General features: G+C 43.4%; 1 protein-coding gene across 2 annotated transcripts in view; it reads left to right on the top strand.

Moving 5' to 3' along the window:
- The window catches only part of LOC119181311 (receptor-type tyrosine-protein phosphatase T-like), a 174,545-nt gene that overhangs the window by 88,298 nt on the left and 58,942 nt on the right, over positions 1-27,305 (top strand). For both annotated transcript variants that reach the window (XM_075875795.1, XM_037432519.2), the window contains 7 exons: positions 4,736-4,888; positions 7,626-7,759; positions 12,441-12,618; positions 12,689-12,759; positions 15,874-16,099; positions 21,448-21,756; positions 22,402-22,698. In XM_075875795.1, the coding sequence (XP_075731910.1) occupies positions 4,736-4,888; positions 7,626-7,759; positions 12,441-12,618; positions 12,689-12,759; positions 15,874-16,099; positions 21,448-21,756; positions 22,402-22,698 (1,368 nt within the window). The remainder of the gene's footprint in view (positions 1-4,735; positions 4,889-7,625; positions 7,760-12,440; positions 12,619-12,688; positions 12,760-15,873; positions 16,100-21,447; positions 21,757-22,401; positions 22,699-27,305) is intronic.

The following is a 27,305-nucleotide window of genomic DNA, read 5'->3' as shown; positions in this document are numbered from 1 at the left end:
TCAATAAAAATTTGGCCTTTTTAAGGCTATAAAATGTGCGAGACGACGAGAACACAAAGTTAAATTAAGCACAATTTATTGAACACTGAACAAAGTCAAATTAAACACAATTTACTGAACACTGAAACAAACTGGAAGCCACTTTTCTTCAAAGGCAAGAGCCAGAGTTACAGGAGACGTGGTTTTTGTTTGCTACACCCATCTTTTCCTTGCTTTCTAATTTATGGTTGAAATCTCTGAAGGCGCACCTCGTCAGCGGGAGGCTTGAAAAAATGTCTCTTTTCGGCCGCGGATTTCGTCGAATTGTACCCACTTCGGCAAGCAGTCACAAAGCAGCGAGGCATGTTTTCTCACATTGAAGAACCGTCACATGACACATGTGAGCTGTGTAGCTCACAAGGAAAGCGATGACTGAGTTGAAGACATTAAAAAACACCCGGCACCATGCAGATCACGCCAACGCTGACAGCGTCGGTGCCGTTGTCAGACGGCACCACCGAGAGGGGGCGCGCTTGCAGCTTTTTGACCGGTACAGGGAAGGGTGACACGTTGGGTGACACTCGCGGCACCACAGTTTGCAAACTGAAAAAAGTATCTAGTAACGTTGATTCTCAACGGTGAGTATTAGCAACTCATTGATGATGATGTGTGAGGGTTAATTTAACGTCCCAAAACCACCATATGCTTATGATAAACATGAGTATTAGCAACGTGCGGTGAAGGGCGGGGCAGCACTGGAGTGTGCCACGACAATGTTGGCAGGTGACAAAGATTGTTGGTGGCGAAGTGACTCAGTCTTCTACTCTAACTCGTGTAGGACAAACCGCAACAAGAGCCGGGACAACACTCGATTTTGGCTGTGTTCCAACTATAGACAGCATCGAAGGTACTCTACTCAGATAGTTTAGGCGACAGCATCGTACTCATGTTGTCCGAGAGATGGAACGCGTCTGAATGGTGTCTACGCGACGAGACGCCACCACGCGTCAAGAAGAGAAAGCTAAGATAAAGAAATGTATGTGTTATTTTTTTATCTTAATTCGTGTTCAAATCTATGAAACGCGGAACACCACAATGAGCATCTGAAAAAGCGTCTGCTTGTGTGAGATAGCCATTCCCGCGAGATCCGAGCAGTTCGCTAAGCCGCCATCTTGTTTAGAAAGAAAAGTAGCCTGCATTGTTTTTAGATATGACGCAGCTCTTTGACCGACGTTTGTAAAGCCGTAAGTACGTACGTGCGTCCGTACGAACGCCCCGCAGCGTGTTCCGCTTGATGCCGATGTTGGAGCGGTGTCAAAAAGGTTACGCTGCAGTTGCGCGTTCACGACACACTCCCCTCGCAAGTGCACGCTGACGTCACTTTCTACCTCACTCACAGCACGCTCGCCGCAGCGCCCACAGCTGCCACTTCGACGTCGCGTGTCGGCTGGAACCTCTCAGCGTGCACTTCACCGATCACAAGGCCATGATAGCCAAGGTGAAACGCGCGCCTGCTCCGGTCCAGCGCCCTTGTCTTGACTCTGAAGAAACGACGACTACGAAATCTCGCGAAAGGCTTTATCGAAACTAACACGAAACCCAACCCGCTTCCCATGTATTCGCGTTCCAAACAAACGTTTACTCGAGTAAACGCTACACCCAGTTTCGCTTCAAACCGTTCTTCCAGTACCCGCGTCGACAACCGTTTAAACTTTGTCGACACCGTGCGCATCACTGCTGCTTCGCATCTCATCAGGGTTCCCTTCGAAGATATTATGATCCATATGTTTTTGTAGGCGATGGCGTCTTCTTGAAACTGTCTATTGTGCCGATAGCGTGAGAATGGGAATGTGACCGAAAATGGCCGCCGTCCACTTAGCCGTCTATTCCGCCGTCTACGGTCAGTATTGGAACACTACCTGTGCTGTTGGTAGTGGCATTCTTCTCAGAAGTAGACATTGAGGGCATCGTGCAGCCGTGTGCTTTCTTGTGCGGCTTCCATTGCGGCAGCGCACCTACCCTTTTCTTTAAACCTGCGTGTTTTATCTCGAAATCACTTTGTGCTTAGGTCTACCAGAAAACTTACAAAAAGTCTAAAGAAATTCTTTCGATTATGGAAGTACAGCCCACGACCTGTTTTACCATGGCAGTAACGACGGGGTACTCTATCCATCTCACTACCGTCACATGAGCAGGTTTCACAAAGGGCCTTTTATCTATTACACTTTGCACTCACAGTACTTTTCCAGGTTGGCTGGTTGGTGCAGCCATCTTGGAGCGGTCAAGGTATGCATCATAGCACTGACAAGTGCCTAGTGAGAGCATTTAGATAGTCCCTGCGCAACGGTGACTTTCACTGCAATAGTGCAAGAAAGTCTTGGTGAAATGCGCCGTGCGTGGGGACTCAACTTTGCGACGACACAGTCACGTGCTACGCCTTTCGGTTCAGCGTGCAACGTCTGCTCATCACAGTACGGCAGCTTCCTAATAGAATAAACATTGTTTCTTCGCCGCCTACTAATTCGAGCGTGGTATCACTGATGAATAAAACGGTGCGGTAACTGCCGCAGAAAGCCACCGACATCAAAGGGCGAATATTATGCAAACGTGTGCTTCGCACACATTTGCACGATATTGCACAGACACACACCAGCGGGAAATGAAACGACTTGGTGTTTTCGCGACTCAACCTGAGCCCTCCGTATGTCGCATTCTTGTAGCGCTGTGTCGTACTGCGTTAGCATAGGTGGAGGATAGCATTTTACTGGGGAAGGAACCTCTTCGTGTTTTTTTTTTCCTAAAATGACGTCGTTTTGAAGGAATGTTTACCAAGCACCAGTGTTAATAACGTGCAAACTGACGCCATGTTTGCGCGGGAATCAGTATATGTGGTGTATAGGATGTTAACCATGATAAATACTCAAATCGCCTAAATGTGATCATGGACGTTAGCCGTAGGGGGGGGGGGGGGCATGTTCCATCACGCAGTCAACGTTAGTGCACAACCATTAGGTGGCACTATAGCTGAAAAACACCAAAAAGACATTGTGTAGTGTAAGTTAAACTACAATGAACGATTTCTCTGAGGATAGTCTTCACTATCCCGCTGCATCGACTCATATGACAATATCATCCCTGTTTTTAATACAAGCTCCAGCGGTTCTTGTTCCTATAAAGAAAAAATCTCAAACACACCACAGCTAGAGGGCCTCAATCATAAAGTTTGGCTTGAGAAAAAAAACAAGGCACTTAAGTATGAAAGTGGTAGGAGGGGGGAAGAGATCTTGAACGAAAATCTTACCTAACGCTACAGTTTGAAATAACTTATTTACTAAATATCATATATGAATTATTGCTAAAGAAAATTGGCGTCATCATTCAAGAAATATATCTATACTGTTCTCCAGAGTTATTAAATTTCGATGGCGATTCTGAAATATATGGTTTTTATTCCACCGACACGTTTTAATCAGAAGTTACCACGTGCGCTGCCTCAAAAGTGAAGTGCTTGAGAGCAGCCTCGTCGATGTAGCTTACGCGAACAAAGCGTTATTTATCGCATTGAGCTAACGAACAACGCGAGTAGAACATTACAGTCACACATATTTTATTTCTTGTGAAGCCGCGGGCCCCATGCGGCCCACGTTTGTGATACCTTTACTGTAAATCATAAGTTGCTAGGCTTACTTGCTTGACATAATTTACATGAAAGTGTTTCATGCCGAGGTTCACCAAGACACCACTGACGTATTTCCGTCACGGATATGATGGTAATAACCCCAATATTGTTGACGATGAAAAAGTTATTGAAGAAAAAATTTGTTGACACTAATCACCTGGGAAACCCACGTGCCACCTCTAGTTTGGAGACAAGAGGTGCCTCACTCTCTGCGTGCTGGGTTACCGACTTACATATAAGAGACTCGAGAAACACGTCTTACATCCCTCACATGTTCTTTCATCGCACAACGTGTTGGTGGGAAAGTGTCACCGTGTGGGAATGTTAGGGTGAAGCAATGCGTCTAGACATTTACGGGTGCCAATAGTGAGTGGTTCGATGACAAGTTTATTTTGAAGGATTTTAGATGCACATTGGGCAACCGTAATACAAAATTTCATACATTAGTGTGCAAAACCGATGAGTTATACATCTGGGAAGACACGTTTGACTGTTGTGTTTACAGATTCTTATTTCGATTGATTGATTGATATGTGGAGTTTAACGTCCCAAAACCACTATATGATTATGAGAAACGCCGTAGTGGAGGGCTCCGGAAATTTAGACCACCTGGGGTTCTTTAACGTGCACCCAAATCTGAGCACATGGGCCTACAACGTTTCCGCCTCCATCGGAAATGCAGCCGCCGCAGCCGGGATTTGAACCCGCGCCCTGCGGGTCAGCAGCCCAGTACCTTAGCCACAAGACCACCGCGGCGAAGCCAGATTCTTATTTCAGAGGGACCAGCTCTGAACATTTGCGCTCCATGCTCACATATTAAGAGTTACCGTTTAGCATTGGAAACGTACTTAATTCAGCCGTAAACACGAGCAGGTGATGGAACTGTACGCCGCAGAATCCTGTAGTAGTGGTTCGAAATATGAAGTTGGCGCCGTCTATATTTCTTGTTCCCTCTCATCAAGCGGCCTTAGCCAAGACTTGTTGTAACGCGTACACCAAGGTTTATCGCGCGCGAAGTATAATAACCATGTTTTAATGTCAAAGTGTCACCACACATCAAACACAATATCGTTGCAGCGTGTCCGCCCAACCAATATGGAGCTGACTGCAAACAACATCGAGTATGCTTCTGCGAGGTGGGCGAGTTCTGCGACGTCTACACAGGCACGTGTCGCCGGGGCCAAGGCAGGTGTCGGCTAGGCTGGAAAAACTCACCATACTGCGATCAAAGTAAGAAAGATGCGCTCTGCTTTCTCAATGCTCCGTTTTTGCATATAACGAGACACGCACGAAGCATGCGTTGATTTTTCTTTATTCGGCAAATTACTGCTAGAATGCCTATATTAGAAACTGGTTCAATTAAATATGCACAAGGGCATGAAACTATTCTCCTCCTGCTATTTGTTTATTTATTTATTTATTTCCGTTTTCATTTTTTGATGCACTGTTCTTTTCCTGCATGGAGGAAAAGGCATGCGTTGTACCGCTTTAGGTGGCTGTTTGCCTGTTCTCTCCCTCCTTCTTCAGTGCCTTCACATTTCGGCATGTGTAAACCAAATATAAATATTATTACATAGGAAAAACACGTGAAAGCAGTGTCATAAACGAACTTACCGCCGTTATCAAAGGAAGTTACACTAAAGCTGCTTCACATCTAATAAATATCGTTTTGTGCATGCCAGTAGCTGATGTTTCTTGAACTAATTCCATGTGGAGGTCGTCTCATCAATAGATTTTCTCTTGTACACATTCGCTCATCTAGAGAGCCTGCGTGTTAGAAAGAGGCTGAATGCAGCAAAACGGAGGAAGAAGCACTCTGGCCATTTTTTTTGTTGTTTTTTTGCAGTGCTCTGCAAGCATATTGGCATCTAAGGCAACTGAGACATTTTGTATTTTCTGCTGCGTATCACTTTTATGGAAATGTGGCCGCCGGGTCCACTTAAGAAACCTGAGTCGTCGAGTGCGACCGTATTTCTTCCTTTCGTCCTCCGTTTTTTGCTCCATTCTCTTTTTCTCTCACTTTTTCACTCCCCTTCTTCTTTTTGTCGCAGTGAAGGGTAGCCGACCGGACTTGTGTATAGTTAAACTCCTTACTTTCTTCCTCTTGTATTGCTTTCTGCTTTTCTTGTGGTGGGCTGCTTTTGTTAACTCAAATGTGCCCCACCCGATGAGCACATTACTGCCGCTCTTTTTTTTCTTTTTCTTTAACAAAAAAAAGAGCCGTTTCCCCTTCGCTGTATAGCAATCAACAAAATCGTGTTCTTTCTCTAAAACAATATTCATTAGCAAAAATTCAGATAGATGCTTGCGCGAATTTTCGAATGATTTGAATATTCGAATGAATAGTAGAGTATTCAAATTCGCTTCCATTTGGATTTAAATATTGAAAGTTTCGAAGTATTCGCAATAAACGAATAGATGTGTATTAGTACGCATGTAGCTGCTTTTAAAAATTGTTTTACTGCTGTGCAGAAATACTAAGTGGTGAAAGCACCTCTTCGAAGAAAATTGACTCTGCCACGAAGCCTCACTGCAAATTCAAAGGGGCCCTGCAACATTTTTAAGCATGATCAGAAAGCGCCGCCGATCGGTGGTTGAGCCAATCGACAACACGTGAGCCAAATATCATAGCACAGGGCGCGGCCTGCAGTTCACAATAAATTTTCAAATTTAGCTAAAAATTGTTCTCTTCGTTGAGCAAACGACGCCTCAAGCTCGATAATCACTTCACACATTTATTGTATCAGTCATTGGCTGATTTGAGCTTGGCGCTCTTGGTCGTTACTGGGGCCGCCACGGGAGGCCGCCACTCGTACACGCGTACGCGCACAATTTCACTGAAAAGCCGCGTATTTGAATAAAACCAGAGAAAGTCTTGAGGGGTCACGAGGCGCGCGTGACGTATTTACTTTCACCAAACCATCCCTCCCTGCTTAGCCCCCAGCTCTTTTGTCAGGACGAGAAAAGGGGGCAAGCGATTGCAGCGTGTGCAAAATCTTCAAAACTTTGCAGGTACTGGACGGACTCTAAAAATTTTTGCACCGGTGCATTCGTGAGCCAATAAGCTACTTTAGTGATTTGATTCTATAGCTACCTGAAAATGTGTTGCAGGGATTCTCTAAATGAACATAATACACTCAGATCTATTCATTATTTTTAATTGTAAGAGCTTGTTACGACGGCTTACAAGCTCTAAATAATGTATATTTTAAATTGTTCCATATTTTGCAGGTTATCCCTCACATCGTACCAAAAGTCATATCCTGTCAGATTTCAAAGTTAAAATGCTTCGCATTGCTTTGAAAAAGAAAAAAAAGGAATTTGCCCCGATGCCTTATTTCAATTAAAAACGTATTCTGCAGGTTAGTTCGGTCATGATAAATGTGCCCAGTTTTTATATGTTACACATACTATTCGGATTCGCTTCGAGCCTAAAATTCACTATTCGCACAAGCCTGTTCAGAACACGTGTGCATATCAAACACGCGTTATTTACAATCTTTCATGCCTATCCCAACGCGGGAGCAGCCCGCGATCCTACCCCTATAAAACGGGGGTGGAATCCTTCAGGACCCCAATAAAAGTTTTTCATCCATTTCATGTCTATTGTATGTAGCGTAATTTTTTACGCGTCTTTATGTTGTTTCACGTTAAAGCTTTAGGGTGCAGGGTTTTCTACTTACTAGGCTTGAAAGCAACGGATAGGTCACCGGCCAGGGAGAAGAGGGCGAAATGTATATAACCCCGGGCAGTCAAATTTAAACAAGTGTTGACCACTCAGACATAACTTTCACATTGTGGCTTTCCCAGTCTATGCTCTACGAATCCTTGACTTAAACATAGAAACAGACTGCACCTGCAACATTCACGGTACTCAAGCAAAGTATGACCAAGATTTACACTGTTTTACAAGGTTATTGTCTTCGTTAAAGTGATATACAATAATGCTTTCATGAATAAATTTCAGGCTATCCTCTTCTGAACGATGCACCAGTTGTTATTGATGTAACCAACAAAGAAGCAACAGTACGATTCCGGGCATGGCGCCGTGGTACTGATATAGGCGAGGGAAATCCTGTGCGGTATTGGGTTCAGTACAAGGTAAGTGGGCACTCTTGCTTTTTTCTTGTCTCCGCTGCTAGACTGTGAGGCTTTTATTACAACATCAAACATTACTTTTATTAGGTGTGCCTACAGAACCTATAAGCTAGCATGAAATATTTTTAAAATTTCATCTCATGATGCGGGGTTTTGGTATAGAAGATTAGCCAAGTTTTTGAGCGGCGAAGGACAGGCTTCTAATATATATATATATATATATATATATATATATATATATATATATATATATATATGTATATATATATATATATATATATATATATATACATACAAAATAAGGGAAAGCAGTGTATACCTAAGGGCTCGTTTTTCCGTGTTTTAACACAATATTAATGAGATCTAACACACAGTAATGCCAAGGAATGTACAGGGGAAGTTATTAGAACCAATGGAATGTAAATAAGAAGAAAGAAAACTGGATGAAAAAATTCACGGCTGGTTATTTTTTCATCCACTTTTCTTTCTTCTTATTTACATTCCATTGGTTCTAATAACTTCACTGTACATTCCTTGGCATTACTGTCTGTTAGATCTCATATATATATATATATATATATATATATATATATATATATATATATATATATATATATATATATATATATATATATATATATATACGGTGCAAAATGTGATTATTCATATTTATTGTTCATATGTCATCGTCTCAAACGGAGTGCTATCTTCAAATAGCACATGAAAGCGAAGCGAAGGCAAATCAGATGAACATTACAGTTATAAATGAATGATTTCACAAAGACAAAAGTTAAATTATACCAATAAAAATATATTTGTGATTATTGCTTCAGGCGCCTAACTACTTGACTGAATAGGGAGGTTATAACAAGTGGAGGGCAATGCAGAGCGACTTTATGGAACGATAAAAAGATTTTTATATTATTTGAAAAATGTTGTTATAATTACCATGAAGCTAATTGTCGCATTATATAAACAAAGTAATTATACTTAAAAAGGTGACAAGTGATATGCTCACCTTGAAAACTTGTATCTTATTATTTGCTTCATATTCTGTTGTATCTGGTCGCTTAGTAGAACATAAGACAGGTTGATCGCTTTAAATATTTATGCTGTAGTAGAAACATCGAAAGCTCATTATGTCATTCTGAAACATATAAACTTGATGTATCTTCTGGTCGCTGAAGTGATAAGTTTTTACGCCCACGTTTTTTTTTTGTAGAAGTAATTTTTTTAACGGAAAATGTGGTGGCGTATGTAAGATGTGCATTACTCACAGATTAATTCACAATTCTCACAAATCTAGGCGCCAAGCGCTCCACTCACTTTGTCTTCACGCAATACCAGCTCAAGCTACAAACTCTAACTCTCGCGTTTCTGAAGTGATGAGTGGCACATACGTGGGAGAACATGTGTAGGTTACCCATAACTTGCCAGCACACACCCCTGCGCTTCTGTACTCAAGCACTGCTGATTTAAATGAGTGCATATCTAGCCTCGGGGCCAAATATGTGCACGTGGATGCTGTCCTTGAGCTCGTTTTAAGCACATGCTGTTCCCACGAGTATATTAAAGGGCCCTGCAACACTTTTTGAGCAAGTTCGGAAAACACTTCGGATCGGTAGTGGAGGCTCCCACGAAAACGCCAGTCAAATGTTAAAGCGCCGCACGTGCCCTGGAATTCACAATAAATTATCAAAATTGACTAAAAATATTTTCTCTTCTATTGAAAAATGACGAAAGATGCTCCAACATCACTCGTAAAAAACCATCTATCAGCCATTGGCTGACTTTGACGAGGCGCGCTTGGCCGTTAGAAGGATCGCTGCGAGAGGCCGTGACTTGTCTACGTGTACGCGCGCGTTTATACTGGCCAAGCCGCGTATTCGAAGAAAAAAAAAAGGAAAAAGTGTTCAAGGTAACAAGGCACGCGTAACATATTTTCTGTGCTCCTGTAATCCCTCCCTACTTAGCTTCCAGCGCTTTCGTCGGGACGAGAGAAGAAAGGATGCGTTTGCAGCGTGCGACAAATCTTTGCAACTCCACTCGTACTGGATGGATTCTTAAAGTTTTTACGGTGTTGCATTCGTGAGGCGATAAGTTTTTTGAGTGAATACATTTCATGGTTACTTCGTTTCAGGGCCCCTTTAACTCCTTCTGTTACGACAATATTTATTCCTAGTCAGATATGTTAGTTGTCGGGATAGAGATGTGCCGTGAAGCGGCTGCTTTGGTGTATTCACGTTTAACAGAGACATAACCGCCAAAGACCAATGTACTCTATTAGGCTCTTATACCGATGTAGAATAGCCATTCAACTACTCTGATTTCTACAAGAGAGGGACCATTACACATTGAGAGAGAGAGATAGAGAATATTTACTGAAAGGCAGAGAAGTCCACCTGAGCAACAGTTAACTCTGGACTGCTATCCTACACTGAAGAGTGGGGGAGAAGAGATCGGCAAAAAAGATAAATGACCACGGTAAGATAGGGAGATGAGAATATAGTACTTTTTCGCTAGGGCAAATCTAAAAACGTGCATTCAGTCTGTGACTTGTAAAAATGCTACGACGGCTCCTGTAGCCACATTTGTGCTGCTGGCGTCAGGCGAAAAACCTAACATGATCTCAACCTTTAGTATAACGACTCCTAAGCTAATTGCTTGTGATAACCATGTCGTGTCGCTGTCAGCCTGGCCACCACGGGTAATAACAATATCATCTGAGGTTTCAGGACCCTAAAGCACGATATGATTATGAGAGACGTCGTTGTGGAGCGGTGTGGAAATTTCGGTGATGTGGTGTTCCCTCAACGTGCACTAACAACGCACAGTACACGGGCCTGTAGCATTTATCTTGCATCGTGATGAGGTTTACTCAGCCGGCATCAAAATGACCAACGTACGGTTCAGCAGCCGGGCACTGCTAAGAAACCGTGAAGGAGTGGTTGGTACATTTAATGCTGGCTTTGTCGCAAGAGCTCCGGTGTGGCCAATATGACACGTCAATACGTCAGTACACGTCAGTACATGAATATTACACGAAGTAGAGGAGCTTGAAATGGAAGTACATGCGTTAATAAGCCCTGATTATTTGAACTTCAGTTCTTGCACACCGCACTAGAGAATTTTTCGGGTCCGTTCAGTACCAGTGTAGTTTCAAATATTTGTCACACGCTGTCATTTTTCACTCTTCTCTCTTCCTAATGAAAGCAATGGAATCTAAGCAGAAAAGGATGAAAAGGGAAGGAGGTACAAGAAGAAATACCAATGCTTAAAAGACGGGGACGAGAAAGTACGCCACACAATGCGCTATTTACAATTTTTATTTTTATTTTTTGTTGCAAGAAAATAAGTGGAAAAGCGAGTGCCCTGACACATTCTTGGATATGATCGTCATGAAAAAGCTTCAATAAGTTTTAAAAGCGATAAAATATACTCCTCACTATACGGTTAACTTGTCATTGCCATAATACAAGCAACTAGGTGCACGTCAACTTGTGTATCATCTAAGAAACTGGTTTCTTCTTGCCCCAGGATAACGAAGCTGTGCTGACACACACGTTGACATTACTGTTAGTAGCCTGAGCTTCAAGAAGCCGCGCGAACTCTTGGCAATCACTAGCAAGCACCTTAGACGAATTAAGCTCCAGAGAACATCTGTACTTTGCACATTCTAGGGCAATGTTGCTTCTCTGCTTGTGGTTCAAGTTTATTTAGGTGTTCTCTGAATGGCGTGTTGAGGCACGTCCCCGTTTTTCCGATGCAAGGAGGACCTCAGGAGGGCCTAATACACCACACCCAAGGCGCACTTCAGAAACAGTCTAGCGTGGTGCGTGTATTGTGCTGCGTGCAGCTTTCTACTGTCCTTTTCCGTTATCTCTTCTGCCAACTCGTTGCGGGCTGAAAACACTATTATTTCCCTAACGCCTGCTACTTTTTTAGTGCCATGTCAAACCCTGTCATTATAGGAAATCGCACTGGCCTTCTTCCACTTTCGAATTTTTTCTATAGACAGACTATACTATACTGTACTATACTATATTATACTATACTATACTTTCCTATACTGACTAAATTTGTTTCAGTGGTCTTTTCCTCACACAAGCACCACATCCGCAGTTGCCCTCTCCTCCTCCCCCCTTTTCTTGAATTGGAAGAGACAGTATGAAATATGTACACACTAGCGCTAAGGAAACAAGTTCGCGCCTCGAAGACAAGGCCAGTTGTGGAAACTTTGGCTGGAGCGCACGAGTCCTCAAACTTTTTCACTGCAAGCTTCCATGAGCTCCTTCATGTCGTATTTTTCATTGGAATTGTCCAAAAGAACAAAACACAACTAATATTCACTTATGGCTAAGAGTAGTAGTTAAGTGACGGGGTTTTACGGGTCGAAACCACAACATGATCACAGTGCAGGCTGCACGCGTAAACTCCGCAGAATTTTTGCCGTTCGGTGTTCACTACCTGTGTCAACGTGTTTTTGGAACTTCCATTTCCTCCCCCTACATATCAGGGCCCCACTTTAATGACTAAGCTATCATGGCAGTTATCCAGGCCGCATTAAAACACCCTAAGGCTGTGCCGTTGTTTTGTTTCATCGGTGGTGCAATATTCATACACCTAGCGTGCGCACAGTTTTTAGCCATGGTGATATTTTAAAGTACCTGAATATATAAAACAGGCTGAAAATGAAACCTGGAGGAGCACAGTGATCAACGCAACGCGGACGCCGCATGCTACAGTGGTAAAAGGACTTCGTAGTGGTACCTTTTACGATCTCCGCGTATTAGTCATCGACGAAGACAACAAGTACAGGGAACATGGGGCAAACGTGACTCGCTTCAGAACAGCTTGTGGAGGTAAGCATGTTTTCCATTTCTCTTTTGCAGTTTACATTATTGTCGTAAAGCGTACTATTTTGCGTTTCAGAACCACAGCGACCTCCTCAAAATGTAAACATAGACAACAGCAGCACGAGCGAAATCATCGTAACGTGGACGGTAAAGCTTCTTCTTCCTTCTTTAAGAGGGCAGTTTCAGTTTCCCTATCAATAACTGAACGTATACTTATTTTTGTGGCTTTCAACGCTGTGGAAAGTAAAGAATTCTTTTCGTTTACCTTTTTAGTAAGAAGAAAGACTGCTCAGGCTCCTGTATTTTTTGAGTTCGGACTAACTGCGTATTTTGCTCCCTTCAACTAGCTAGCTAAGAGACACGCCAACTCTTCTTGAAGACAATTATTCTCACGTCAGAGAGTCGCCAGACCCAAAGGAGAGTTAAGGCAACTTTTTAAGAGCAGTTGGAACATTCGTGATCACTGGGTGTCGCTGAAGCTGATGTTTCAGTGTAGTAATGATAACGTGATACGATCAACGTCCAAACACACGATATGCATATGAGAAATGCCACCGTGAAAGGCTGCGGAAATTTCGACTAACTGGGGTCCTTTAAGTGCAGCCAAATCTAAGTACACGTGTGTGAAGCATTTTCGCCTCCATCTAAAGTGCGGCCGCCGTGGCCAGGATTCAATACGGCCACCTCAATATACCACCATGGCGGGTGACTATTTGTCAAACTGATTTGTCTTCTTCAGGCCGCAACAGAAGACACGTGTGCTTGTTGAAATGTCAGCTTCAGCGGCAACTCATGTCCACGAACAGTTTCCCTCATTAGGCATTGGTCTTCTCCTGAACGTCTACTTCTTCGAATAGAGTCATCTACATGGGAGATCAGACCTCCCCGTAAAGTGCTCCTTTTTCTTTTAGAGTCTAATCTATATACCCGGTGTTCAAAGTATAGCTGATTTTTTTTTACATACAACACTGGGAAGACGATGAAAACCATATTTGCAGATAACTTTTGTATTCAGTTGGATCCAAAGTGAGAAACATTTATGGCGGCCAGTGGCCCAATTTACTTCGTTTTAATAATAATTACCTTTTCAGCGACTGCAGCAGCCAGGCATATTAGTATTGAAAAGCTGGAGGCAGTTGCGTTTCTACACAGTTTGACTTGGAACAATTTTTCTAGCATGTAAGTGCTCCGAGATATCTTGCGGAAAAGTTTAATTCTGGCTGGCATGATTCATTACACATGCAAGACAGTAAGTACTGGCGCGAAGCTCCTCCCCGATGGGCGGCGGCAGTTGCGTTCGTCGTTTAACCTGACAACAGGTCCAAGGCATAGGCAAAAATGATAACGGTTGCCTTTTCACTACCGGCTGGCAATAGCAAGTAGCGGATGTTTATCATATCGGGGAAGAACATTGCGCCGATCTTCACCACCCTCCACGCGCAATCATGCAAAGCACAATCAAATTTTGCCTCGGGATAACTTTAAGCACAGTCATGTTAGAAGAATTATTTCACGTGTAACTGTCAAGGAACACGACTGCCCCCAACTTCTCAATACAAGTATACCCGCTTGCTGCAGTCATTGAGTGTCTCATTATGAAATCTTAGTTAAGTGGGGTACTGACAGTCTCTAGTATTGTCTCATTTTGAGCCCCCCGGGGGTATGAGCTATTTGCTGCTGAAGTGGCTTTCATGTTCTTCCCGGTGCGAAAATTCCATAAAACCCTAAATCTTGACTTTGAACAAACATCATCGGGCCATTTCAAAACCTAAGTTGCTAGTTCATGCGCAAATGAATCATTTAAAGCGTCCAAAAGTTTTTGACCTCTTTATAAACAACATTTGGCATCGGTAGCAGGCGGATTTTTCGGCGCTTCAGCGTGGCAAATGGTTCTTTACTATCCTTCGCGAAATACCGCAAGCGGCTTAAGAGGGCGCTTTGAAAAACACCGACTCACTCCTCTTCCGCCAGAGTGGTTCTGCGCACCTGCAGCTTAGAGTTGCTGTATATGCTACCTTTAGGTAGCAGAGTTGCGCCACTGTTTTCCGGGCGCCGCTCGCTCCGCCTACTGGAGTTCAGCGCCCCTATTCGCTGAGCGCCATCACGTGGTCATAGGTGATATATTTGCACTGCAGAGAAGCCAACGCTACGATGATTCCGGGCAGATCAAGCGTGGTTGAAATAGGCTGTTCTTTCACATCAGCTGTCGTGAGCCGCGATTGTAATACGAGCGAAATAGAGGGCCATGCGTAATATGGGCGTCTCACGGGCACTCTCGATCGCTGTTCGGCTCGATTCAGTTAAAGGCGATACAACTACACCTGGCTTCCTCACCAATTTAATGAATCAGTCCAACATCATGAAAAAATTTCATCCCTAACTGGTTCCATTGCATTCAAAAGTGAGAAAACAGCTTCATATTTGTAAATGGGAAAAACAGAGGAAAAGGCGAAGCTAGTGTAACCAACCGTAAATGTGTATCTCACTGCTTCAACGAGCAACGCACTTTGTTTTATAATTTCATACCAAGAACGTAAGCATCAAATCAAGGCTTCTAGATTCGACCGGAGAAACCGAGTTTCACTCATACATTAAAAAATTTAAAGAAAGCGAAAAAATAAATAAAACAATGCTAGTACGATAATCCCTCAATATTGAGAGACTATGTAGCACTCTGAAGCGCGAGCGTTGCTCCTACGCGGGAGGTGAGTGGCTTTCCCGCAAGACTTTGAACCCAAGATGGCGTACCTTGGCGAACTCTGCTACCTAAAGGTAGCATATATAGTAACTCTACTGCAGCTCAGTACGTTGAGCTACAGGTTGTGGTTGTCGAGTTGATGATGAATTCGCCCTCACGCTGTCAGTTGCTAGCTTTCTGGTTATCTCAATTGGCTCAGCAACTGCCTCGGAAAGGCGTTAGTCTCGGGTTCAACCCATGGACGAAGACGAAATTTTCATCAACTAGCACCTTTTTGTTCTGACAAATCTGTACAGATTTCTTTGTGGCCTATTGCTACAAACGGGTGGTTGTACTCTTTTCCTTTTTTAGGGCGTGGCTGCCTGCGCTCATGTTTTTCTTTCAAGACAAGTTTTAGTCAGATGACGGAAAGCTTTGTACACGTGTTGTACTTTCATAGCCATATTAGCGAAAAATGAGCTCAAATCGGGAGACATTTCGATTATCACTAAGACATTTAAGGCTCCACTTTCCCAGTTAAACTCTGATTTTTTTTTCCTTTTCTTTTGTTCTTTCAACTCCAGAACCCCGGCAAGGAGTACTGGCAATGCTGGAGTGTCAATGTGGTACTCGAAGTGAATGACACGCTGGTGGAGTTCAACTTGACTGAGTCGAGTGCGAAGTCCACTGACATGTACAGGATACCAACCACTCCCTACACAGCGGTGACAATCCGACTGCGTCTGAGAACGCCGGACAACAGAAACAGTTCGTGGACCAAACTACAGCGTGTCACCTCAGCCGAGGACGGTAAATACTGCTGCTGGAAACGTTTAGCACTAAATAGAGCCAGAGCTAATTTCTCTCATAGCGTGATTTTATGACAAATGTGATCAATCTATCACATGAAGCAGTGCCGCATCAACTATTAGTCATCATCATCATCGTCGTCGTCGTCGTCGTCATACACTGCATTCACTGCAGCACAAAGGCTTCTCCCGTGTTCCGCCAAAAAACCTGGTCCTGTGCTTGCTGTTGCCCCTTAATACTCGCAAACTTCTTCATCTTACCTGCCCATCTATCTTTGTCTCCCTCTAACTCACTTGCCTTCTCTGAGAATCCAGCTAGTTACCTTTAATGACTAGTGGTTATCCTGCCTACGCGCTACATGTCCGGCTCATGTCCATTTCCTCGTCTTGATTTCAACTATGATATCCTTAACGCCGGTTCGTTCCTTGATCCACTCTGCTCTCTTTTTGTCTCTTAAGATTACGACTATCATTTTCCTTTCCACCGCTCGCTGCGTCGTCCTAAATTTAAGCTGAATCCTATTTGTGTGTCTCCATGTTTGTGCTTCATAGCCAAGTACCGGGAAGATGCAGTTGTTATATAACATCCTCTTGACGGATTGTGGCTTCCTCTTGAAGGTTAGTGGCAATCTACCAGTCATGATTTGAGAATGCTTGCCTGATGTTCTACACCCCAGTCCTATTCTTCTAGTTACTTTAATCTCGTGGTTTGGCTACGTGGATGTTACCTGTCCTAAGCAGACGTAGTCTTTTACAACTTACAGTGCACTATTACCTATCTCGAAGCACTGTTCTCTTCTGAGTTTGCTGAAAATTACTTTCGTTTTCCGCAGATTATTTTAAGACCTACCTTTCTGTTCTCCTTTTCTAACTCCTTCGTCATGAACAGCAATTCGTCCCCTGGGTGACTCAGAAAGCCTATGTCATCGGCAAAGCGCAGGTTACTAAGGTATCCTTCCATTAACTCTCTCCCTAACTCTTCCCACTCTAGGCCTCTGAAAACCTCATGGAAGCCCGCGGTAAATAGCATTGAGGAGATGGTATCTCCCTGTCTTATACTCTTTTTTATTGGTATTTTGTTGCTTTTTTTATGGAGGACTATGGTGGCAGTTGATCCCCTGTTGATTCCCTGTAGGCAGTTGATCCCTTATCGGAGTTCGGTGCCAGGCAGTTCCCAACCGGATTCTAAGAATTCCGCGTGGTTATGTAACTGCATTAAGAGGCCTGGCGTGTGGCCTCACCGGTGATGACCACCAGTAACGCACTCTCTCACCAGACAAGGATTGACCACCCTGGTGCAGTATCTGGCCACTACCTCCCACTGCATATGTCAATTAACTCACGGCCCTCAGTCCCCAGCGGCTGCGAAGCAACTGATCGAGACGGCGGTCAGATCTGCAACGCAACACAGTGTGCTAAGAATCTCTGGGTTTGGACACGCCGCCATCGGAACCTGAACTTGGCAACATTTACCGCTAAATCCACATCTAGTGAGGCAAGTCTAGTTGTACTATACGAGGAGCCATAGAGGGTGCTAAATCGGATGTAATAGGGCTGAGTGAGGTTAGAAGGACAGATGAGGCCTATACAGTGCTACAGAATGGGCACGTCCTTTGCTATCGTGGGCTGGCTGACAGACGAGAACTGGGCGTGGGGTTCCTTATCTACAGAAATATATGTGGCAACATGGAGGAATACTATAGCATTGATGAATGGGCGGTAGGTATTGTAACTAAACTCAATCAAGATACAATATAAAGGTGGTACATGCTTACGCGCCTACGTCCAGTGATGATGACGCGTCAGTTGAAAGCTTCTATGAAGACGTGGAATTCGTAATGAATAAGGTAAAAACATAGTATGCTATACTGATGGGCGACTTCAATGCAAGCTGGAGGCCTGGGAAGAAGCAAGCTGGAGACCTGGCAGTAGGAGATTATGACATCGGAAAAAAAATGCCAGAGGAGAGCTATTAGTGGAATCCGCCGAACGTAATTATTTACAGATTGTGACTACCTTCTGCCGAAAATGAGGGACCCGTTAGTTGACATGGGGGAGCCCTAATGGCGAAAATAACAACGAAATATATTTTATAAGCCTCGTGCAGGATGTGGAAGTCCTTGGCGAGGTACGATGCATTGATTATAGAATGGTATGGTCTCAAACTCTGCAATACTTGAAGAAGGAACGACAGTACTGATACACAAGAAGCCAATCAGTGAGCGGGCGCTGAGAGGGAAAGTAAAGAAATCCATAGTCTCGCTTCAGAACAGGTATTCCGCTCCTAACGAGGAAAGGAGCCTTAGCGTTGACGCAATGAACTATAGCATGACTAGTATCTTACGGAGTATGCAGTGGAATTTTGAGATACGGTATTTACACGGGACACAGTTAAGCTGTCCCAGGAGGCAAAGGAACCTCATTAAGAAGCATCAAAGCATGAAAGCCTTAAATACCACAGACAAAATAGAATTTGCAGAGTTTACGAAGTTGATTATTAAGCGTAAAGTATCCGATGTAATAAAGTATAACGTGGAGAAAAATGAAGACGCTCGGAATAACGGAAGAAGCGTCAAAACAGTGAACAGGAAACTTGGCATAGGCAGAAACTACATGTATGCACTAAGAAGCAAGGAAGGCGAAGTGAATACTGATATGGGATAGTTAAAATAGCGGATGAGTTTTACAGTTTTACAGAGATGTGTACATTAGCCGGCAAAACCACGACCTTAATATAGGAACTAGCAGCATCTCAGATGGCATCCCATCAGTAATAATAGAAGAAGTAAAAGAAAAAGCTTTGGAGGGAATGCAAAGAGGTAAAGCTGCTGGTGAGGACCTGGTAACATCAGATCTGCTGAAAGACGGAGGACAGATTGTGTTAGAAAAGCTAGCCACCCTGTTTACGAAGTGTCTCCTGACAGGAACAGTACCAGAATATGGAAACAATGCTGACAATATCTTAATACATGAGAAACGAGATCACAAGGACTCGAAGAATTACATGCCGGTCAGCTTGCTCTCTGTCGTATACAAGCTATCTACAAAGGTAATCGCGAACAGTATTAAGACAACATTAGAACTCGATCAACTAAAGGGACAAGCACGATTTCGAACAAGCTACTCAGCAATTGACCACGTTAAGACTATCAATCAGGTAATTGAGTACTGTCCAGAACACAGCCAACCACTATACATAGCATTCGTAGATTACAAGAAGGCTTTTCATTATTTATAATTATCAGCAGTCATGCAGACACTGCGAAATCAGGGCGTTGACGAAGCATATATAAACATCCTGGAAGAAATCAACAAACGTTATTCTAATCCAGTTTTTATTCAAAACAAGACAGTGGCCTCATTTGCAAGCGTCTTAATAAATTAGGTTTATTTACGTTTTAATAACATATCTTGACCTGCTTGTTTGAATTCTTATCAACTTCCCTCTTCAAACTATCTGTCCGCGATTCCTATCAGTCCGTATTATTTCCGTACAACTGGAAAATTATGTACGCATTCCTTATGAATAATATTAGATCTTCATAAGAACGACAGGAAAACTTCAAGAATTTTTAAACAAATCTTCATGCGAGTTTTGTTCACTAGTGTTGCTAAATTATCTCTAGGCTAATCTTCACCATTCATCATTCGCCAGCCACAGGTTGCAATGCTATCAGCCTTATCATGAATGTATCGAATGGAGAATATCTTGTAGCTCACTCTGATTGCCAGAAAATTGACTTTCCAGAGAAGATCTTCATCCACATTTTTTTTTCTTTACTGAAGGAGGTATACTTTCAACCTTTGTCAAAAACCTCGCCATTGAGGCTCAAGCGCTATTTTCAAGCGTCGCGAACAAAAATCATGAGCGCCTCCTAATAGTGGGTTTACTTCAGTATAAGTTGCACCTGATCTTTAGCGAGGTAAGAGAGACCCCTTATATCATAATTCGTGTTTATAAGATGAAATGTGTCAGCTCAAGCCTAATATGGCCGTTGAACCACATATTGCAAACACTTTTTGCATCATAAGGAAGAGGCAAGCAGTTTATGCTGCAAAATGAGAAGATTACTAGGCACATAAATGTAGGCACTTGCACTGAAGTGAAAGCTGTAGAAAGTGCAGAGCTGTAGCGAGCTGCAGAAAGTTTTCTTCAGCGATGCTCGAGTTCGCGGTCAAGCACGCGCTCTCGTTACGAGCACTTAGCCTGCTCGGCTTCCATGACGAGAAAGAAAACTTCACCTAATTGTTATGCAGTGGTGCCCTCTCCACTTACGCTTACCATCACTCTTTTGCTATAGACAGATATGCTACGCCATGCTCTACCCTCTTTCTGCCCCTCCTCAGCATGGCATTCTTTTCCTCACACGCCCTTGGTATGATGTACTGTACACGGCTATGCCATGCTTCACACTTGGTCATCTCATTTGCATCCTCAGCGACACGTATCTCTTGCATGCCCCACTTTGATTTCATACGCTCTTGCCATATTACACTGTACAAGGCCATGCATTGCTCCACCCTCTCCCACATAGGACCATGTGAGAGAGGGGCGGGAAATTCCCCCTTCCTTCCTCCTTGATATGCACCTCAACCGCACAACTTTCATCCTCACCCTAACTTCTCTTTGCCACTTCTTGCTATACGATACTTTAAATTACTCTAGTAGGCGTAGCGTGCTGCACATGCTTTTCCTTATGGGACGCCGTACGTGACTATTTTATGCTTTACCCTTTCCTATCATCTTTTCTCTCCTGCCATGGCGTAACTCAGCTATTATACGCCATTTTACAAAACAGAGACAGCCCCTCTTTAAATTACAGCATAATCCTTAAGAATTCGGAGATAGGCGTTCCAGCCAAAGGCAGTCGAATTTCCGAACCATTTCTTTCGTGACTGCTTTCTCATTAACACTACGCTTTAAATAATCGTAGTCTGCACCAGAGAAATCTGAAGGTTTGACTTACATGCATGTCTAACTTACGAAGGTACGGTTTTTCTCGATTGTTTCCCAGTTTCTCACGCCATCAGCTACAACCCTGGAACTTCAAAAAAGTTGATTGTTGCACGAGTTGGTGCTTTGACATAGAAACAATCGTGACAATGCAACAAAATACGACACACAGAAAAAGAGCAACGATAAAACACAGCCAAGAAAAAAGTGTGACATGCAATTCCTGCTGCCCCACTAATAGATATACGAGATATTCTAAGCATTGGCCAATTAGACGTAAATGGGGTCACATAGGACGCAATATTCAAACTTACACAGCAGTCGAGACAGAAATACTTTTGTATTCTGGTGGTTTCCGTCACGGAGGGTGACGTTTCTGCTTCTCTTCCACGCAGCTCCTGGAGTGGTGGCCTATTTAAAACTTCTTCAGAATGGATCTCGCAATGCGACTGTCTCCTGGGGACCACCGGAACAAAAAAACGGTGTTATCCGGAGCTATCAAGTGGTCTACAGACCTTTGGCACGGCGTGTACAACGATGTGCAGCACTAAACGACCCAGCCACAACGGTGATGGTGTCACCGATACGTCGCAGCGTCACCCTGACACCCTTGCATCCGTACACCAAGTACCATTTCTCCGTAGCAGCTCTCACCATCAAGTACGGCCCTGAGATGAATGCCACTTTTGACACGGACCAAGCGAGTAAGTCCGTCCTGGTTTTAGAGGCCTGACGCGCCATTCGATAATGGTATCACACATGGTTTCATTTTACCTTGTAAATAAGAGTACATATTTTGGAGAGTTACAGCTTTCGATGCTATACAGGTTTCTGCTACCGTTTTGTGCACTGGGCTTTGAGTTGTGCCCCTACTGTCTTGGGATTTACAACATTTTGTATGTTCGCTTATGTACCCCATCTCGTAACTATACAGGCCGCCACTGCGATTATTTTACTATCTCTTTAGGAAGGCCAGAAGCTATGGTAGCATGCAGCCAGTTATACAGTTAAGCCAAATATCTGATGCTTCTTGTTTTCTTGAGTTTGTTCGAACAATTGTTTTTTATGTAAATGAGCAGTCACTAACAGGTTATGAAGAATTCGTTAGATATTACTTTAAGTTCAAAATGTACGACACGTGATACAGTGACAACTGTCACCTTAGTATTCGATGTACAACCTTTGGTTCGTGAATCGATAAGCCTCTCATCAAAACTTTATTTCCAGTGAGCAAAGCCGCATTCTGTGACATTGTCTTGTGTTTTCATCCGTTACAACTACGGCCATTGATTTCACTCTCTGCCGTGAAAAAGTACTGAGAAAGCACGTACCTGTTGCTATGACTGCAGTCCCGGAAGGAGCACCAACTAAGCTGAACTACACAAATACTTCACGGAACACCAACGTGCTAACATGGGCCGAGGTACCCTGCGAACAACGCAATGGTCCCATCACCTCGTACTATGTGGTAACGGACAGTGAAGACCCTTGGGAGACCGAGCTGCTAGAAAAGACGGTTAGTTGGACATCGATAACCTACCAGAACCTCCTGCCTTACACTCAATACCGAGCCAAGGTGTATGCCGAGAACGGGGCTGGTCGATCGCCATTGTTCGCCTCCATCAACTTTAAAACGCCACCTGCTCGTAAGTTATTTTTTCCCTAATATAGCAATTACGTTACTGCTGCCTCTTCAGTGGTCTACCAAACTCATATAATAGAGAAAGCTTGATGCTTTTTCATAATGCCTCACGGAAATGTGTAATTTATCGCATAAACTGCAAAGTAGAATAGTAGTACTAAACAATTATTTAAAGAAACAGTTTTGCAGGGAAACCAGCGCTTAGTGGGTGGGCTTCTCTACAGTACTAGCTGACGTCCCTAACCAGGGACCCCATTGGTCGTCGCCTCTGTCCTGGGAGGAAATGGCATTAAGCATAGCCCTTCCGACGCAGTTCAGCCTCCATCAACATTGCGAAGAATGTGCTATCGCACACGGTATGAGCAACATCGCGGAAGCGTGTGGCCAATTGATGGGAAAATTTTATTGATTGTCCGGCAGTGGAAAGGCCCGGGTTCAGGTCTTCCCTGAGGGGACATCAAGGCCTTGAATCTTCACTGCTTCACGGGCCTGCTTTACTGACGGTGGGGCCAAGCGCGTTGCAAGTTATACAGTGTCGTCGATCGTGATATGTTTTCGAGTTATTAGGAAAGGGTCTAGCGGCTCTCTGCGTGTGCGCGTCACCTCGACTTGCGTTCACTCTCGCCCACGTTCTACTCCATGATGACATCCGCATCACAAACGATAAATTCAAAGGTGTATACAAGCAAGAGTGGTGGATTGCCACTCGCTGGGTCAGCCAAAATATATCAAGATAACTATGAAAATATGACATGATCGGTGTTAGTGTGAAAGCTTTCAGTGCGCTCGGCCACTCGCTTGTGTGGTGTAAGCCATGCTGAGCGTGATAGCAGGTACACTTTTCCACAAGTTTTCAACAGTATTGCGTGGGTTCCCAGTGTGGGATATTGTAGCGTTCAATGTTCTCGAAAGGTGAGGAGATGTGGCGACGATGCACAGGCACACAAAGGCGCCGTGAACAGCGAGAGCCGTCCGCTACGCTGTGAACTCCAACGTATACTAGCGGGTAGCTCGTAGGCGTTAGTTCCTGCGCTTAGCGGTATTGTCGTTGTCGTCGATACGATTGATGTGAAAAAATTAAAATGAGAAAACTAACCCAAGATTGAATGAAATTTGAACATGCGATTCTTCAGATGAGAATGCGAGTCGGATCTGAGCCTGCGAATGGCATTTCAACTTTCATGGTCGCAGTCAGGTATGTTACCAAAGAGTGACACTGATGCTTTGAACTTACTGGCAAAATAACCCTGTGCAAGCGCCATATCGTGCTAAAAATGACGTTAATGCCTGTGTTGTATAGTATGTTTGGTGGGGTTTAACGTCTCAAGACTACCTAATAATTGTGAGAGATGCCATACTGGAGGCCTCTGGAAATTACGACCACCCGGGAGTTCTTTAACGTGCACCTAACTCTAATCACACGGGCCTCAAGCATTTTCGCAATCCATGCAATGTAGCGTGGCAGAAGGTTAAATACCACCCAGCCATCCACAATGCTGATCGCTCGATGATTGTGTGGTTTATTGTTTTTCACCCACTGCAAAGTGCTCAGGAGTAATTCTTCCTCGCCATCATCCGCATGCAGAAAATAAATATTGCACGTAATACCTTACAGATGTGCAGTGCGTACACCTCGTTTATGCCCAGAAAGTTGAATAATGGCTTAGTGGGTGTTCTCATACTGCACGAACATTGGTTCTTGGTGTAAATTGTGGAAAGCCGGAACCTCTAACCCCATTGGCCGGGCCCAAACATGAAGCTGCATTCAGAATTTGCCCTAGGCAGTATCGTAATTACCGGGGAACTTGTTTTTGCAATTTTCAAGTAAGGAGAACCATACAACGTACTAACTCGAAGAAATCGTCAAGAACGTACGCATGCGTGCTATTCGCTGCCATGTGCCAGTCTCCATGGCCATGATAGGCAGATTTATCATCTACAGTGTTCTCAGCTTTTTCCTTTTATATCTTATTAGTACCTTTGACGAAGAATCGCTTATAACCATCGGCAACCTCAAGGTGTCGATCGTTATACACAGACACCCGTAGGATATCAATGAATTCGATATTGTTTGCCTTAGTTGTTGAAGCTATTCAGTTACGTTTGTTTTTACGGAGAAACTGGACGCAATGACGCATGTTTTGAATCCAGAAAGTATAGCATTTCGTCATTATATTGTACTCTGATCAATCAGACAACAAAGAAATATTCAAGAAATCATTTGTTTCGTGACAAATGCTACTTTGCTATGCAGTTTACTTGACAAAAAAAACATTTATACAGTGCTTCCCCCAGCAGAAAGCACTCTAAACAGCAAAATAAAGGGGTAAGTTAGATACGCAATAGCTTCTTGAAGTACGAATTGGCATGTCTAATTCTTCAAGACTAACTGAAGGAATGCGAATTTCATATTTGCAATGATTAATCAGCATCATAAGCGCCTAACTGCAGCTGTTCAAAAACCATAGCTACGTTAAAACGTGATGTCGCAAGAAACGCACCTAATGCGTAGTAAAGACAGGTGCCAGTGTTTTCTGTCACGTTGCATCAACGGTAATACCACAGCTTTCCTAAAATAATTACGGCGACACATCAGAGCATTTGTTTATTTGTTTTTTAAGCAGTGTCGAACATAGGGGTACATTTTCGCAAAATATTGGCAGTCGAGCCTTTTGATGGTGCAATGCGTACTACTACGATGATGCGAGGAACGCTACAAAGAAGGTTAGTGCTGTAAATTGCTGATAACTTCATTGCACGTCGCAGAAGCGCCTAAAATTCCACACCTGCGTTGCGAGATTTACAGTAACTCTACAATAAGCGAGAAGGGGCGATCAAACTTATATTGTATGGTTAGTTTTAAAGCAAATAAAACAGTTACCTTCATCGTCAGGCAAGATTCTTGAAGGTCTATACTACATTGGTTTTCTTTATTAAATTCGAAGCATTTCTTAGCCAACTTCGGCGGCTTTGACAATACTTGTGTATCAATCTAGCCGTCTATGACTTTTAGCTCTACTGGCCGTTTCGATGATGGTATGTATATTAAAATCGGTATGACATAACCTGACTGTATGACGACCATAAGTGACTAGTTATACCATGAAAATTAACACATGTATGTCATGAGAGTCATTATTTACATTTCATGGTCTCGCTGATTTCACGGTGGGTTCGTTCACATGATATATTGCAAAACTGGTATGGTATAACATGACTGCATGGCGAACATAAGTGACAGACCCTAACGTGGAAATCATGACATGCATGTCATGTAAGTAATGACTACACGACATGCTCATGGTGCACTCGCTGTGGTTTCGCTAGCTTCACATATACCAAATTTGCCATCACGGGACGTGAATAGTAGACGAAGATATATGACTGGTGCAAACATGATAATCATGAGATATGTGTAACGTAAGAACATGACTATATGATACGCTCATAATGCGCTCGCAGCCGTTTCGCTAGCTTCACATACACAAAATTTTGTATTTCGCGACGCAAACGAATGACGAAGGTAAATGACACGTCCAAACATGATAATCTTGACATGCGTATTATGTAAAACATGACTACATGGTACGCTCACAATAGGCTAGCAGCCGTTTCGCTAGCTTCACATATACCGAATTTGGCATTACGTGAGGTGAACGAACGACGAACACAAATGCCAGGCGCAAACTTGATATGAAATCATGACAGGGAAGTCATTTACGGAATATTTTACGTCCACCTCGTAATTTTGTGTTGATTTTAAAGTGACATATCAACCATCCTCATTCGTGCTTCGCATATCACCGATTCTAACTGCACATTACATCTTCGAATTTTTCAGTAAGAATTTCTGTGGTTCCTCTATTTTTCTTTTTGGAAGAAATGCCTCCGCAGGCCGAACGGGTCGGTGTTCTGTTATGGCAGTATGCTGACGCAAGCGTTGTCTAACAGGCGATGAGTGCCCGTGTATCACAAGCATTGTTTCGAAGGCCATATGCAGGTGTGCCCTTAACTACCTTGCGTTGCAGTGAACGACCATTTATGAATCACTTCACAATATTGCGGAAGAATGTTACAAGCGTGGTCACCATTGCTTGCTGTTTGTTAACGCACAACAAATGATGACGGCAATCCATCGGTGTTGGTACAACACGAGTGATTCAACAAGGAAATCATTATCACGTGGTGAAGCCGTGATGCGCCGTAATCAATACGCTACCAGTCACCTAAATTTGAGCTGCCATCAAGTCCTCACACCATCGAAGCTGGCTCAATCACAGAGGCAGTGCAAAGCAAGAGAGGATGCATAAATTGCAAAGAATCTTGGAGGCAATGCAATACCAATTAGGCGCAGAAAACTTTCGATGGAGGGCAGATAGAGTGTCTTTACATTGGCTGGGAAGAAAGCGAGGGTAGTTCTGCCTTTCCAGTCGTCTTGCGTAAATGCATAAGGGGCCCTTGCGAGTTCATATTATCAATAGGTACTATGACATGAAATAGTTATTAACCACGAATCAGTTAAACGCTGCAGAAGGACTGAAACGAGTTTTCGTTCTGCACGTGAGGTCTGGCTCAGTGCGTTGCCTTGTATATATATTTTTAAAAGCTGTC

The sequence above is a fragment of the Rhipicephalus microplus genome, chromosome 10 (assembly GCF_043290135.1).
Source record: "Rhipicephalus microplus isolate Deutch F79 chromosome 10, USDA_Rmic, whole genome shotgun sequence".
Lineage (NCBI taxonomy): Eukaryota > Metazoa > Arthropoda > Arachnida > Ixodida > Ixodidae > Rhipicephalus > Rhipicephalus microplus.
Note: the sequence above shows the minus strand (reverse complement) of the source record. Positions and strands in the feature narration are given on the sequence as shown.